We start from the raw sequence: 17021 nt of genomic DNA, 5'->3' as shown, positions 1-17021 counted from the left end.
TACATGTATATGCATTCCTGTACTCTTGCCTGGAGAATCCCATGGAGGGAGGAGCCTGGTAGGCTACAGTCCACGGGGTTGCATAGAGTCGGACATGACGGAGCTACTCACTTCACTTCATGCATGATTTATGTATTATATATTCTAGTGCATACATACATGCCCCCATATGTATATATACATTTAAGGGAGATATGTAAAGAGATTATCTATGCCTATGAGTGAGTGAGTGAAGTGAGTGAAGTCGCTCAGTCGTGTCTGACTCTTTGCGACCCCGTGGACTGTAGCCCACCAGGCTCCTCCATCCATGAAATTTTCTAGGCAAGAGTACTCGAGTGGATTGCCATTTCCTTCTCCAGGGGATTTCCCCGATTTGGGGATCGAACCCGGGTCTCCCGCATTGCAGGCAGACGCTTTACCATCTGAGTCATCAGGGAATCCCTTATCTATGCCTATAGATATACACTAAGTCTCCTACATACAAATGAGTTCCATTTCAAGAGCATGTTTGTAAGTCTGGTTTGTTCGTAAGTCCAACAAAGTTGGCCTAAGTACCCAACTAACACAATCGGCTATATAGTATAGTATTGTCATAGGTTTATAATACTTTTCACACAAAGAATACATAAAAAACAACCAAACACAAAAAATAAATACAACATTTTTAACCTTACACTACAGTAACTTGGAAAGTACAGTAGTCCAGTACAAAAGCTGGCGTACAGGGGCTGGCATCGAGTGAACAGGCAAGAAGAGTTACTAACTGGAGGAGGGAGAGGAGGTGGGAGACGGTAGAGCTGGAGGGTCATTAGCAACAGGAGGCAGAAGGCAGGCTGCGATTTCACTCACGCCTGACACTGACGGCACAGGCTCTCTTGCTCCTTGCGGGATTCAATTCTATCTACCCTCTTGCTTCCAGACATCCTGGGTTTGAAATAAAGATATTATACTACCCTGCTGTATTCAGCGCTCTACAGTAAGCTACACAAAAGTGCACCCACTTGTAGAGGATGCACGTGTGTGACAGTGTACGCCAGACACGTGAACTAGCTTACGTGATTGGGCGTGCAAATGCACGTTCGCATCTTTGACAGTTTGAAACCTGAAGGTTCACATGTAGGGGACTTCTGGATATAGATATATAGATACACAGATACGTTTTTGAGAGAAGTGTGATAGACTCTGGCCATTGAAACATCTTCCCTTACAGCCATTGGGAAGCCCCTTAGAAGAAGAGTGGGTGGTTTTGGCTAACGAGGGGCTGATAAAAACGCCTTCTCAACAAATGACTGCTGTTTCTCTGAGCTAAGCCCCTTTCTGCATCCCTGTTTCCCCTGAAGTCTTCAGGAAAGTGGACTCTCTCTCAGAAGACCTCTCCCTGGCCCAGGCCATGTATGACAAGAAACTCGTGTCTATGCAGAAAAATCTCCAAGGGCTGGGTAAGTGTCCAGGGTTCAGGTGTGCTAATGACCAGGAAGGAAGGCCAACATTACTTGGAGTGGGACCAGGAATCTCCCCAGGCCATGGTGCCCTGGAACAGGGAAGACTTCACCAAGCTTCTAGGCTCAAGGGAAGGACAGTCATGGCTCCCTACCTCCCTGTCCAAATGGAGAACCCACCCAACAAGGGCTGCTGCCTTGGGATATGCCCAGGAATGGGGCTGAGAGTTCTGTATGTGGCACAGATCTGCCCAGAGCCTCCAGGTAGAGCTGAAAGCTGAAGACAGGCCACTTGCCCTCATGTATCTGAAGTTATTGGGTTGGCCAAAAAGGTCATTGACACGAACAAACTTTTTGGCCAGTGCAGTATTTTTTTAAGGCTTTTCTAACACTCTTGACAAGTCGGCCCTTTCCTCATCACTGCCTTAAAGTTTGCATGGTTTACAATCTCTTTATCTCTTGCTTTCACAAGACAATCTTGTTCTGAGAATGAGACAGAAAGAGCCATAATATAAGGGTTTAGAGGGAGGCTGCTAGGTGAAAAGAGAAAGTTTTATTCTGCCACTAATTAGCTGAGTCATATTTGGCAAGTCACTTCACTGAGCTTCATTTCTCAGAAGTCTTAGGGGAAAAACGTTCCTGCACCCTTTTCTCCACAAGTTTATGAGAGGTTCAAATAAAAACAAATATTTATTAAAAACAATTTTTTCAGAACCAAATATTAAAATATGGGGAGAAATTTAAAAAATAAAATGGGAGGTTCTTGGCAACCTTAGAAAAGTTACAAAGATATATTTTCTCAAGACTTTGGTGAGGAGATGTCCTAAAGCCTACATTTCCCGCAAGAATAAAGACTTGGGGTAGAAATAAGATGGCACAGAGGATAGCGAGGTTTTTCCAAAAAGGATTTCATAGCAGGTCTTAGGGAAGGAAGAAGGATAGGACAGCCAGATGCCAATTCATGATGCTGTGAAATATTAAATTGAAAGAAGCAACTTTGCCCTGTGAGCCTTCAGCAACTCAAAATGTTGCCCCTTTCTCCTGAAGATCTGAAAGCCCGGAACAACTGCTCTTTCTGCCACGAGGCTGGGCTGCTGGGGCAAGAGATCAGAAAACTGCAAGCGGAGCTGGAGGGAATTCAGAAGATGCTTCTAGCTCAGGAGGTCCAGCTACACCAGACCTCCCAGACCCACGACCTGCTCTCCACCACCAGCGGTCAAATCTCTCAGGAAATGGGCAGTTGCTCCTTCTCCGTCCACCAGATCAACCAATCTCTGGGGCTCTTCTTGGCCCAGGTGAGAGGCTGGCAGGCCACCACTGCTGGCCTGGACCTGTCTCTGAAGGATCTCACCCAGGAGTGCTACGATGTCAAGGCGGCAGTACACCAGATCAACTTCACGGTGGGGCAGACCTCCGAGTGGATCCATGGGATCCGGCGGAAGACGGACGAGGAGACCCTGACCCTCCAGAAGATGGTCACCGACTGGCAGAACTATACGCGGCTCTTCGGCAGCCTGCGCACCACCTCGGCCAAGACCGGAGAAGCGGTGAGGAGCCTCCAGGCCACCCTGGGGGCCTCGTCCCAGCGCATCAGCCAAAATTCCGAGAGCCTGCATGACCTGGTGCTGCAGGCCATGGGCTTGCAGCTGCAGCTGGACAACATCTCGTCCTTCCTGGATGACCACGAGGAGAACATGCACGACCTGCAGTACCACACGCGCTATGCCCAGAACCGCACGGTGGAGAGGTTCGAGACGCTGGAGGGACGCATGGCCTCCCACGAGATCGAGATTGGCACCATCTTCACCAACATCAACGCCACCGACAGCCACGTGTACAGCATGCTCAAGTACCTGGATGACGTCCGGCTCTCCTGCACCCTGGGCTTCCACACCCAGGCCGAGGAGCTCTACTACCTGAACAAGACCGTCTCTCTCATGCTAGCCGCCACCGACCTGCTCCGGGAGCGCTTCGGCCTGCTCAGCGCCCGCCTAGACCTCAACGTCCGCAACCTGTCCATGATCGTGGAGGAAATGAGGGCCGTGGACACACGACACGGGGAGATCCTCCGGAACGTCACCATCCTACGAGGTGAGAGGCGGGTGGGAGGGGGAGCCTGCCAGGGAGCTCCCAGAGGGGAACGCAGAAGGACCTAGTTTAGGGCGCGGTATCCTGGTGGGCTGATACAGCCCTGCAGCAAATGCCTGGGGCGACTAGCAGCTTTCACATCCTTGTCAACCTCTTTTGGAAAAGTGTATGGCAGTGATGAAGAATCCTCCTGCCAACGCAGGAGACGTGGGTTACATCCCTGGTCCGGGGAGATCCCCTGGAGAAGGAAATGGCAACCTGCTCCAGTGTTCTTGCCTGGAAAATCCCTTGGACAGAGGAACCTGGCGGGTTATCGTCTGTGGGGCCCCAAAGAGTCAGACACAATTGAGTGATTGAGGACGCACACAAGTCTCCTCACTTGCCTGACATACAAATTTGGATTTTTATACGTGGATCTATGTACGAATCTACAGAGAGATAAGGGCAGAGCTATCTTTTGGAAACTCTGTCTTCTCTTGTTTTTTCCCTTCCCTCCCCCTCACTGGTGCTCTCCACCATCTGCCCCTCAGAGGCCCGCCACTCTGATGCCCTCTGCTCCTCCCATCTCACCCTTGCATTTAGGGAGTGTTCTCCAGAGAAATATGAAAGAGAGAGAGAGATTAAAAGGAATTGGCTCGTGAGATTGTGGAGACTGGCAAACCCAAAATCTGCGCAGCTGATGTCCTGGTTCAAATGCAAAGGCTGAAAGCTGCTATAGAACCAGGGAGAGATAGTGTCCATTGAAGGCTTATCGGGCAGGAAATGCTCTGTTACTCAGGGGAGGGTCAGCCCTTGGTTCTATACAGGCTTCAACTGATTCAGTGAGGCCCACCCACATTGGGGAGGACAATCCGCTTTACTTGGTACTGATTTAAATGTTAATTTTGTCCACAAACACCCTGTGCACACACCCAGAATAATGTTTGGCTAAATACCTGGGTATCCCACGGCCCAGGTAGCTTGACCCTAAAATGAACCATCACAAGTGCGTCCCTCATCACCTTGGCACCCACGCCTATTTCTTTGCTGTTGTTGTTCAGTCAGTAAGTCATGTCTGACTCTTTGTGACCCCGTGGATTGTAGCCCGCCAGGCTCCTCTGTCCATTGGATTCTCCAGGCAAGAATACTGTAGTGGGTTGCCATTTCCTTCTCAAGGGGATCTCCCCAGATCAGGGATTGAACCCACGTCTCCTTCATTGGCAGGGTGGATTCTTCACCGCTGAGCCACCTGGGAAGCCCAGTCACATTTGGCAGGTGGGCAGGGATCATTCAGGGAGCTCCAGGAGACAGGAGGGAAGTACCCACTATCCCAGACAGCATTGTTGTCTCCATGGAGCTCAGACTGGAGTCAAGCTCTCTGATTCTCTGGTTCTCTTTAACCATTTAGTTTCAAATCTGTGTTGCCTTCAATTTTATGTCAGTAAGCATTTTTGCCAATATTTTCTTTACTCTAGATTGGTGGTGTTGCAGGGGGCGAGGTAAGATCTTGTGTGCCTGGTGTCATATTTTTTGCAACAAAGCCAGGTACTGAGTATTTCCTTAGTAACTGAGACAGTCTCACAGTGTTTCATTTAAAATATGTATCTGCATGACCTCTAGGATGCAGTGTTCCAGTGAAGGTGTTAGCAGATAGTTCTCATGATTCATCCTCTAGTACTCTTGTTTTCTTAGGTTGCGTTCAATCTAAGAACAACTGAAACATAAAGCTTTCCTCATGACAACGCCTATTCGTTTGGCCTCACAATTTTTTTTTTTTTTACTTTTATTTTAAATTGGAGTATAGTTGACAATGTTGTGTTACTTTCAGGTGTACAGCAAAGTTGATTCAGTCATACACATACTTGTATATATTCCTTTTTAAGTTATTTTCCAGTTAAGGTTATTACAGGATGTTGAGCAGTGTTCCCTGTTATACAGTAGGTCTTTGTCGGTTATTCATTTTAAATATAGCAGTGTGTACATGTCCATCCCAAACTCCTTAACTAGCCCTCCCCTCCACCCTTCCCCACTTGCCTCACAACCTTTGTGGACAAGACATGTGTCGCAGGGGGCGTGTCTTTATTTTACAGAAAGGTGACCTGAGACGAGGAAAAGTTAAGGGATAGTTCAAGGTCACACTGTGATTAAGATCCTGACCCACCATGGCTCTGAGGCGCAAATGTCTAGTGATCAGCCAGGAGACACTGAGAGTGTGAGCTTGCAGATACCAAAAAATGCATTTCCACTGAGGTCCTGCTTAGGTGTCATGTGTGGGACAGACTGGAAAAGAAGGAAATGGTATTGAAAATATCAGAAGTGAACCGTTTGAGACCCTCATCCAAGTATAACCCAACAATAGTCATGAAAATTTATATTTGCTCCTGTCCTAATGATAGCAGAGTTCTCATCAAAGAACTTCATCTTAACTGGAGACCGAGGTGGGACATCATTTTGAGCCGCATTTGACTCTCAGTTCAACCTCGGTATATTTATTTAAATGCTATCTTTTGGCTAACATTCTTCTTGGTTGTTAAATCACCACATATAAAGTCTCTCACATCTGAAAGAAGATTTCAGGGACAAAATGTCCATCACTTCCTACAGGAAGTATCATTTATTCACTCATTCATCTACAGACAGGTGCTGCCAGGCTCTCACGCTGGGGCTGGCAATGAGGTCTCCCTCTGTTTGGAGCCAAGCTGCTATCTAGAATAAAGGAAGAGGGACAGCCATGGCCAAGTGCTGACTGAAGGGCTGGGACTCACAAACTGTCCAGGAAAAAAGCCTGAATTCTAATTTGCTCTGGGTCTTTAGGCAGAATCCCTTAATCTTTCCGGGCCTCTGGTTTTTGGAGGCCGGGGAGGTGGGGGGGAGGCCTCCCCTGGGAGGGGCGGGGTGGGGGGTTGTTTTCTTTTGTTTCATATGTAAATCAGTGGATAAGACCAGTTGTTCTCTGAGATCTCTTCCAGCTTTGTGATGAATTCAGAGTCTCCATTTGCCAACCAGAAAGCCTTTGGTACCTGCATATGTTTTGTGCCTCTCATAGAATGTTTCCTCTTAATCTGTATTTCCTCCCTTTCCTCCTCCAGGGGATCTTCCCAAACCAGGGATCAAACCCTTGTCTCTTGCATTGGCAGGCAGATTCTTTACCACTGAGCCCCCTGGGTAGGGAGGAAAATGCCTGCCTGGAGGATTAGCAGGTTTACTTGTTATCGAGCAACAAGGGCAGTCAGCGAAAAGGAGAATGATGCCATCTTCTGCTGGTGCCTGCAAGGGAGCTTACCATAACGCCTGGCCTATTTCTGGTACGTTCTTTCTTCCCGGGCACCATCCTTGAGGAGTGTTTATAGGGCTTACCACCTATGGTTTAGCCACCTATGGCTGAAGGGATGAAGCCTAAGTCTCTGCTCAGTGTTTCCATCCCTTGGCCCTTACCACAAATGCCCACACAGTTTCCTTTCCTCCTGAATCCCAGCCCTGGGCCTTGGCAGCCCTGAGCCCCAGCCCCAGTGAAACTGCTGGAAACCCTTTTCAGCCTCTCTGCCCAAACCACTTACTAGTCAACAAATGGCTTGAGAGGAAAAGAGGCAAAGAAAGTCAGGCTTCCTTCAACAAGTTCCCCTTTCCTGGGGATTCTGGCGTTTGATCTCTCTCCAAAACTTTCAGAAGGATGTCTTGGCATCGTGCCTAATGGTTCTAATTGTTCTCAGTGGGAGGTTTAGTCAATACAAATTAATCCGTCATAAGCCGAGGTGGAAACCCACTGGCATTTTTTCAGTGCTCCTCAGGTAACAAGAACCAGGATTGAATGTCCCTGACCCAGGCTGATATTGAACAAAGGGAAGCCTGCAGACAGAATTCAGTCCAATGAGGACCAAATGATGTCCCCAGTCACCCAGTTTGTTAATATGGGAGCTGTGCTTTCCATGGCACCAGGCCAATCTCCCGAGAGGCCCCCCTTCTGTTTCTGTCTCCTTCCACCTGTTTTGGACTGGGGGATGGGCTGTGCCCCCCTCCCCGCCCATGTACCCTCCTACCCGTGGGTGGGCAGTGCTTGTATGCTGATGACTTGGTGCATCTGCTCAGCCCCCCAGCCCCTCCCCACTCCCAGTGCGGACCCCGAGCAGACCACCTACTTGTCCCAGACATGCAGTCAGTGCGGCTCTGCCCTAATGTGCCGGGATGGCCTAATTACAGCCCAGGGCTTCCTGAGTAATTACGGGCCTCTCCTCGGGTCTCCAGGATGCTCGGTTCCTCTCCCATCTCTGCATCTCGGCCACTGCTGCTCTCATTTTCTCTTTTGTCCTAAATGTGCCCCCGCTGCTCAGAGCAGCTCTTAGCCACTCCCCACCCTTCATCCCTGAGACACCCAGATCTTATTACAGGCTGGGTGAGGGGCCCCTGTTGCAGAGAGCCGATGGTCAGCCCGTTTCTGCATCCCTCCCCGCCATGCTAACTGCTGAACTCTGCTTGTTGATTTCCTCCCCGCCAGCTCTCCCTCTCTGACCGCATGACTCATGGCTGGCCCTGGAGGGACAGGCGGAGGCTTGGCTCACCCGAGGGAGACAATCCTTAAGGTGACCCTTTCCTGGCTCAGTGGGCCCCCTCCTCCGGGCAGCGACAGAGTGGGAAGTCCTGGCTATGGGAGGGGGTCTGGGGAACAGGCCCCAAGCCTCTTGGGCCTGGGTTTGCATCCTGTCTCCACCCTCCCTGGTTGGTGATGGTTTGCAAGTTGTCACTCTCTGCACCTCAGTTTCTCATCTGTAAAATGGGGTGATGAGCTTAATGTATGATGCCAGGGACATAGGAGGGACTCGGATTCCCTTGCCCTTTCCTTCCCCGATAAAATGGATCTCAGAGAAGTTAGGATGAGTCGGGGCCAAAGTGGGCACACGGACACCAGACACGATGGGGAGAGACCAATGCCTGTAACACAGGCCCTGCCCCCCGTGGAGCCTCCCCGACGGGTGTCCTCATCAGGCCACCACATAGGAGCCCTCCATGGGGTCTCAGAGACGGGTCAGCAGCGGCAGGCATGGAGAGACTGTGGAGAGGGAGGTGACCCTTTCCTGGCAGGCCTCCTTCCACGAGCACTGGGGGCTGCAGTCCTGGGGCACTGGGGAGGGGACAAAGACTCAGGCTTCTGCTCCAACCTTCACCCTAGGCATGGGGCCCCCAGCCTTTCCCACCAGGGGAAAGCCACCCAGGAGCTTCCCCAGAAAGAGGCGCCTGAGGAGGCTGGAGGGGAGGAGCAAACAGAAGCTTTTGTTCTCCGCTCTTTCTCCCCTGCTTGGCACAGAACCCTGAGAAATCCTTCCGCTGGCTGCTGTGCCCTCAGGGGCCAGGGAGCAGAGGGCGTGCACTAGAAATGGTGGTGCAGGAGGGTGGGGGTGTCCCAGGGAGGGGCAGGGGGCTCCTGGTGGATCTGTGAGCATCCTTGTCCAGATAAGACTTCACAGGCATTTCCTGAGTCCAAGCTGGGGTTGGGAACCATCCACCCAGGGAACAAGAGTGGAAGTCAGAGGAGAGATCCTACGATGAGAGAGAGAGGGACCAGGGAGCTGGGGCAAGCCCTGGGCAGCGTATTCCTAGAGCAGGAGGGACAGAAGCGGAAGCAGGGCTGCTGGTGGAGCCGCCGTGCCCTGGGGGACTGTCAGATGCGATCTCAGGGAGATAGATGATGTGAGCACGGATGGGCAGCGCCTTGCCCAGAGTCGCTTCACGCCCTCAGACTCCCTTCCATGTGAACAACCAGCAGGAGCCTCTTCACCTCCAAATGGCTGTGCTATCCCAGCCCCCACCCCCGCCCCGGCTGCCTCAGGTGCCCAGGGCAGAGCTGGGAGTGAGGACAGGCTGGTTCCCAGCCATTCCTGCCAGACTGGGGGCGGAGGTCCCTGCCAGCCGTCTCCCTGTGCCCTTGTTGTGCCCTGTTGTTCTGGCCACTGTGCTGCAGACATTCGTTGCAGACAGAAGGTCAGGTCAAGCTGTTCCCTGGTCACTGCCACCACCGCCAGCCCGTCCCACGCCCACTCCAGCCAGCCGATGACGGCATGCCAGCCGGTACTGCTGGCGGGCCACGTGAGCTGAGCCCACACAGGCCACAGCCCCGCTCTGTGTGGGAGGTGGGCATGGGCAGGAGGTGGCCTGGAACAGGTTTTTATTGGCCCCAGTGGGGCTGCGTATGTCTGGGCTCCGGTTTCCAGTTTACATCGTAATTGGAGGATGGTGTTCAATGACTCTCTGCTCCACTTAGAAACCCTCCAAGAGGGAGATGAGCAGGGGTGGAAGTGTGGGGGGAGGCCAGGACAGAAGAGACAGTGTCTGCATTAGCAGGGAGAGGGCCCCAGGGCTGCAGAACTGGGTCGAGCCCCCTGGAAGGGTTCCCAGCTCCTGCAGAGAGGATCCCTTCTCTTCAAGGGGCCCACCCAGCTTCTGGTTTCTGCTTGGGGACCCCTGGGCTACCATGTCACTTCTCTAGTTGCCTCCTCTGTGAAATGTAGGAGTTGGACTAGCCCCCACCGAGCTAAAAAACTCCAGGATTCCTTGCAAAGGCAATGGTGTAACAGCTGAGTTCTTGAGGAGAGCGGAACATGGGCATGAGAATTCACCTCCCAGCCCTGGGGTCATTGTCCCCACCCCCCATCCCATGAGCTTGTGCCCAGACCACTGAAGAAAGCCAGGGCTTTGCTGTGCCTTAACCCCAAGGGAGCTAAAGCCATTCTCTGCAATTCATGTCCTCACCAGGCCAGAGGGTGCGCTCTCCTCTAGCTCTGGGGCATCCTACCTGCTTATGCCAGATTGACGGCCACACTCTGACCTGTGTCCTGAGGGTGGGTACAGCTCTGAGAGGTGGTGACTCTGATCTGTGCAGCAGGCAGATAGGCGGTTAAGGTCATCTGACCCCTGCTTTGGGCACTAGGCTGGGCTGTTTAAGGAAGGGCATGTAGGTGGAGAAATTGGGAGACTGGGATTGACACATATATAGTATTGATACTGTGCATAAAACAGATAACTAATGAGAATCTACTATATAGAACAGGGAACTCTACTCAATACACTGTGGTGGGTGACCTGAATGGGAAGGAAGTCCAACAAAGAAGGGAGATGTGTATATGTTCCCTGGTGGCTCAGACGGTAAAGAATCTGCCTGCAATTCAGGAGACCTGGGTTTGGTCTCTGGGTCAGGAAGATCCCCTGGAGGTGGAAATGGCAACCTACTCCAGTATTCTTGCCTGGAGAATCCCTTGGACAGAGGAGCCTGGCGAGCTACAGTCCATAGGGTCGCAAAGAGTCAGACACGACCAAAGCGACTTAGCACTAGCACTATAGCCGATTCACTTTGCTATACAGCAGAAACTAACACAGCTTTGTAAAGCAACTATACTCCAAAAAAAATGAATTAAAAGAGAAGGAATTCATCCTGGCATCTCCCCCAGGCCCTACGCTGGGTGGGAGCTAGGGGTCCAGAATGTTTGGTGCGTCCCCATTTTCAAGCATATACTGAGCATTCCCTGCTGTGTACCTAAGCTCCATGCCCAGGGCGGGTGATGGGAGGCATGGTCCTCACTATCTTCTTGGGGCCCCACAGTTCAGTGGGGTCCACTAGAGAGAAACCAAGGATTTGCTTTCACTAAACTGTGACTTCTCTTCCTACATGTCAAATAAAAGATTCAGAAAGTAGCAGCTCCAAGAGCTCAGAGGAGAGGCTGGAGTGGTCAGGGAGGGCTTCCTGGAGGAGCTGCCCTTTCTCTGGTTTGTTGTTATTCCCACTCACACCAGAAGGCATCTACTTCTCACACCTCACTTCACACATCACTTTCTTGGCTTTCTCCTCCATGTCACCTGACTCCACTCCTGATCCCAGGTGCCTAAAGGTCACAGGTGAAGCCTGGGGTTGGGGCAGGAGGTAAGGACCGCAGCAGTTGAAGTCCATAATGAGTATTAGCATCCAGGCTGGTCTCCAGAGCAAAATAGATGATCCTGGATGGCCATGGCCTTTGCCCGGAGCCATCCAGCTCTCTCAGCCTCCCACCTGAGTGCCCACATGGAACTCGAGCCCAGTCCTGAAGTTAGAACTATGAGTGCCTGCCTGGTGCAGGCCTTGTGCCAAACACCTATGCATGTGAGCTCGGGATGGGCTCCCAGCCTCACTTAAGATTCTCAGCCCCCCTTGTCAGCTGGCCAGGCTGACTTAGAGGGTCATGTCAGCAGCCTGAACCCCCAGAGCCAGTAGTCGGCAGACCTGGGACTTCAGACCCTTGCGTGTCAGAGCGCCTGGCGCCCACTTCATGGGACAGCTTCAGGAGACCTGTCCTTGTAGACTGACTTCTGCCCTCTTCTCTCTGACCCTAGGTGCCCCCGGCCCTCCAGGACCCAGAGGACTCAAGGGAGATGTGGGCGTGAAAGGGCCTGCTGGCGGCAAAGGACCAAAAGGAGACCCCGGCAGCTTGGGGCCCCCAGGACCCCAGGGTCCCCAGGGGCAGCCCGGGGAGCCTGGGCCTGTGGGAGAAAGGGGCCCAGTTGGCCCCAGGGGTTTCCCAGGCCTCAAAGGGTCAAAGGGCAGCTTCGGAACTGTGGGCGCAAGAGGACAGCCGGGCCCCAAGGGGGATGTGGGGCCCCCAGGGCCAGAGGGCCCCCCGGGGGCTCCAGGGCCAGAGGGGCCTCAGGGAGAACCAGGGATCGCTGGGAAAACAGGGTCCCCAGGCCAGCGGGGGCCCATGGGGCCGAAGGGTGAGCCAGGGATCCAGGGTCCCCCTGGCTTCCCTGGGCCCCCGGGCCCACCAGGAAGCCAGAGCAGCTACTGAGGAGAAGTCCAGTCCCGGAAACTGCCACACAAAAGGCGGGGAGTGGGCTTTGGCACAGGGAGGCCCCTATAAAGCCACACCTACAGACGTGTGGTCCTTTGACCCCAAAGGGGGTTCCCCCAGGCCTGTCCCTGCACCTCTGGGCTCCCCAGTAGTGACTTAGCATAGAAAGCAGCCCCTTACACAAACACACACACACACACACACACACACACGGGCATGTCCCTGCTGGCCAGGGCGGCTGACTGGGTTTCCCTGGCTGGGCAGGAGGAGAGGTTAAGAGAAGTGCCCTCTCCTGTGATGAGCCTGCCAGGGAGGTGGCTACCTCGGGGGGACAGTCTGGACTCTGGCTCTGAATGGGTGGCCAACTCCAGTCTTTCTAGCATCTTCACCCCATCCTAGCTGGCCAGCAGTTCCCTGAGGCTCCCAGGGGTTGAAAAGACCCAGGAGAACATTTGAGGAGGGATGAAGGGTGCAGGGAGGTGGGGAATTATGGTTCAAACTCTAGGGACAGGGTGGGCTTGGCAACCACAAGACCCTCTCCCATAACCTTGGGAACAGGGTCCCGGGCCCACCCCTGCCCTGCGCATGACAGAGCATCTCCACCTGGACCCTGAGGACTACATCCCCGGGAGTTCAGCCTTTTTTTTCCCCGCACCAGAAAACTTCCTGGCTTCATCCTTGTGTCTGCCTTCAGGAGCATCCCAGGAAGAAACCAAACAGGAATTCCATCTGCACCAGGGCTCTCTCCTAGCCCTGGAACTTTCTGTCAAAGGAGGAGGCCCCACTGCAATCCTGGGGTGACCTTTTTGTGGTGACAGGGGGAGGGCTGCCCCCCTAACTGGCTCTCCTCCTGCCCCCCTGACCTCACCCCACAGTGACCCAGACTGGCCCAAGGCCTCTCTGCAGGGACAGCAACCCCAGACGAGGAAATGGGTCACATCCCTCTGACGTCACCCCTCACCCCACTTCCTGCATAGCCAGCAGCAAGGAGCACTGGGCCTTCCCCAGAATGGTGAGCTCCCAGTGAAGCTTCATCCCTTTGTATCCTAACAGATAATGACCCCTCCTCCAGGCTGGGTGCTTGCAGCTGTCCCCTCCCCGACCTCATCCAGAGACCAGCCTCTCCCCCATCCAGAAGCCTTATCGATGACCACCCCCCCCACCTTCTTGTAACAGGTGTGCAACTGGCTTGCACTCCCGCCACCCCAACTGTGTGTAGTTCTCCTGTCTACATATGATATCATGCCACCTAGTATCACCCACTCAGTAAAGACCTGTTTCCAGGAGGGAGGTGTCTTCTGGTCCTTTCTGCCTGATGGAGGCCATGATGCCTTCAGAGTCTCCACCTCACCTGGCCTTTGAAGGGGAACCAGGGGTTGAAATGTCCCTTAGATATTCAGTCCCACTGTGGAGTCCAGGTCTGAACCCTTAGCCCTCACTCCGGAAACACTGAGCTCCGCTGGGCCTTCCCAGTGGTCCTCAAGGGGCCAAGATGGCCGAGGGATTACCCAGAGCAAGCAGGAGCCTAGTGGAAGCCATGTGAATTTACTCATCTCGCAGCAGAGTCCTGGAGCGCTTGTGCTAAAACAAGACTGGAAAAGAAGACCCCACACCCAACAGTTAGCTGCTTCTTCCTCCTCTTGTCCCTAAGATGAGGAGATGAAGCAGAAAAGGAGGAGGAAAGCAGACCAGACCTGCCGCAGAGGGCCTGGCCCTCCAGCATCCACAGGAGACAAAGGATACCTGGGTCCTTGTGAGTCAGCCGGCCTGATCCAGGAAGTGAGATCCGGGACAAGTTCCAATGAGCCAGGGGCTGGAATGAGAGACGAGCCAGCAGGGATCAAACACTGAGGTGCTCTCAGAACATAAACAGAAATACAGAAGAAAAACCCCTGGGTCCTGGACAGTTGCCACCGACACGTCCCTGGCTGTGCAGTTTGCGGGGGATCAGCTTGGTTCACCAGCACAGGGTGGAGGCAGGCACCTGGAGCCCATCCCTGGGGCCACCCCCATGGACTCAGTTCATGCCGCCACCCCCGGTCGCAGAAGTCCTCTCGAGCTCTAGCAAGGAAGTAGGGAGGGGACACTCATGACAATGGACATGAATTTGAGCAAACTGCGGGAGGCAGTGGAAGGCAGAGGAGCCTGGCTCTGTCAGACACGACTTAGAGACCAAACAACAGCAATTTATGCCCAGGAGGATGCAGCAGGTAAAATCAAGCCTATGGAAACTTGATGCAGAGCTCGGTCTTGGGGTGACTAGATGTGGAGAACTGCCAGCGTCTCCAGCCCCCATCTTCACTTCCAGAGAACACACCAGTCTCCTCTCTCTTCTCTCAGTGGCCCCCTCCCTTTGCTCTTCGCTGTCCCCTTCCTGCTGATCCGCATTTTCTGTTTGCATGAGGCCCAGTGCATCAGTGTCACTGCTCACCACCAAAGGGCCCAGGCCTACAATTTCTAGTTCCCAGCCTTAGGAGGGCAAAATCTGATCACTTACCCCATGGGTTCAGGGGTCTTACCACAGAGGGAGAGGGTTCAGTCTGTAAAAAAATTAGAGGTACAAGAACAAGAGTTACCATGAACAAAACTAGCCACAAAATCTGTGTTTGGCAACAGAGGAATAACCTGAACAGTAACAATAATAGCAAACGCTGATGGAAGAGTTACCATGCAGCAGAATACCATTCTAAGCACTTTACGTATTAATTCACTTAACCCTCACTACAATGTGTAATGTAGCTATATATCTGTAGTCTCTATGTATACTGTGCGTAAAATCATTATGAGCAATGTTAGAAAATCCAGCATTTTGATGGAGTATGCGCATGCATTCAGTCACTCAGTCATGTCCAATTCTTTGCAACCCTATGGACTGCAGCCGGCCAGGCTCTTCTGTCTGTGGGATTTTCCAGGCAAGAATACTGGAGTGGGTTGCCATTTCCTCCTCCAGGGGATCTTCCTAACCCAGGGATCAAACTTGCATCTCTTGTATCTCCTTCATTGGCAGGCAGATTCTTTACCACTGCAGCACCTGGGAAGCCCCTCTATGTTTACTGTATCTATATTATTATTATTCCCATTTTACAGATGGGGAAACTGAGGCTTGGAGAGATTAATTAGCTTCCTAAACTCACATAGTTAATGAGTTTTTAGATGTATCTCTATTGAAACTCAGTCTTGGGTAATTTAACTTCTCTTCTGTTTCCTCCCCTGTAAAGTAGGGGTTAAAATTGTACCTACCCCAAAAGGCTGCTGAGGGGATTAAATAAAATGATGCTCTTGGCCAGTTTCCCAGCAAATTAGTCAGCCCAGGCCACCATAACAAAATATCACAGATTGGGTGGCTCAAACAACAGAAATTTATTTTCTTGGAGTTCTAGAGGCTGGAAGTCTAGGATCAAGGTGCCCACTTTTCCTGGCTTCTTGCTGTGCCTTCATGTGGTGGTGGGGAGAGAGATGCATGGGGGAAGGGGAGAGAGATACACACACTCAGAGGGATAGAAAGGCAGAGGGAGAGCTGTCTTTCTCGTCTTGGAAGGCTGCAGTCCTATCGGATTAGGGCCTCACTCTTATGACCTCATTTAACCTTCACTGGGCTTCCCAGGGGGCTTCCCTGGTGGCTCAGATGGTAAAGAATCTGCTGCAATGTGGGAGACCCCAGATCGATCCCTGGGTCAGGAAGATGTCCTGAAGAAGGAAATGGCTACCCACTCCAGTATTCTTGCCTGGAGAATCCCATTGACAGAGGAGCCTGGTGGGCTGCAGTTCATGGGGTCACAAGGAGTCGGACATAACTGAGCACACATGCACACGTGCTAACCTTCATTACATCCTAAGACCCTCGCCCTAGGTACAGTCACACTGAGGGTCAGGGTCTCAATAAATGGATTTTTCAGGGACACAATTCAGTGCCAGGGGCCCAGCGACGGTTACCATCCCATAAACATCAGGCAAACTCATGCTGGTGTTTATCCTACAGACCCAGGCTTTCTGAAGGACAGCATTACTCACCACTTCCCTCTGCAGATGAGCAGCCAGAACATGAGCTTCCACACACACCCACCCACCTTCCCTGCATGATTAGAGCCAGGAAGGAGCTGGTGACTCACTTGGCTCAAAGGCTTTGCTATTCAAGTGAGAAACCAAAGGCTGAAAAGGGCCTGAGGGGCTTGTTGCCCGACAGGGATCAGAACTCCAGCGTCTGGGTTTCTGGGCAATGCAATTTCTCATGTCTCAGGTTTTTCAGCAACTTGGCTGTTGGTTAGATCCATCAGGCAGCAAATGATGTACATTCCCCAGAAAGTGGCCCCCCTACACATACACACACACACACACACAATCCCTCTCTCTGTCTCATTTCATCAAACAGCCCCCCCACGACCCACCCCACTAACATGGCCCTTCAGGGCATCTCATTTCAGTTCTGTTCAGTTCAGTTCAGTCACTCAGTCTTGTCCGACTCTTTGCGACCCCATGGACTGCAGCATGCCAGGCTTCCCTGTCCATCACCAACTCCTGGAACTTGCTTAAATTCATGTCCATTGAGTCGGTGATGCCATCAACCATCTTATCCCTTCTCCTGCCTTCAATTTTTCCCAGCATCAGGGTCTTTTCCAATGACTCAGTTCTTCACATCAGGTGGCCAAAGTAGTGGGGTTTAAGCTTCAACATCAGTCCTTCCAATGAATATTCAGGGCTGATTTCCTTT

The 17021-nt window shown here is 52.3% G+C and overlaps 1 protein-coding gene across 1 annotated transcript in view; it reads left to right on the top strand.

The window, feature by feature from the left end:
• SCARA3 (scavenger receptor class A member 3) overlaps positions 1-13599 on the top strand; it is a 34938-nt gene extending 21339 nt beyond the window's left edge. Inside the window, exons 4-6 of the mRNA XM_027549053.1 lie at positions 1341-1439; positions 2487-3530; positions 11859-13599. Coding sequence (XP_027404854.1) covers positions 1341-1439; positions 2487-3530; positions 11859-12310 — 1595 coding nt within the window. The 3' untranslated portion in view covers positions 12311-13599. The remainder of the gene's footprint in view (positions 1-1340; positions 1440-2486; positions 3531-11858) is intronic.
• The last annotated feature ends 3422 nt before the right edge of the window (positions 13600-17021 follow it).

This window comes from Bos indicus x Bos taurus, chromosome 8 (assembly GCF_003369695.1).
Source record: "Bos indicus x Bos taurus breed Angus x Brahman F1 hybrid chromosome 8, Bos_hybrid_MaternalHap_v2.0, whole genome shotgun sequence".
In the NCBI taxonomy this organism is placed as follows: domain Eukaryota; kingdom Metazoa; phylum Chordata; class Mammalia; order Artiodactyla; family Bovidae; genus Bos; species Bos indicus x Bos taurus.
The sequence above is the reverse complement of the archived record's forward strand: the minus strand, read 5'-3'. Positions and strand labels throughout refer to the sequence as shown.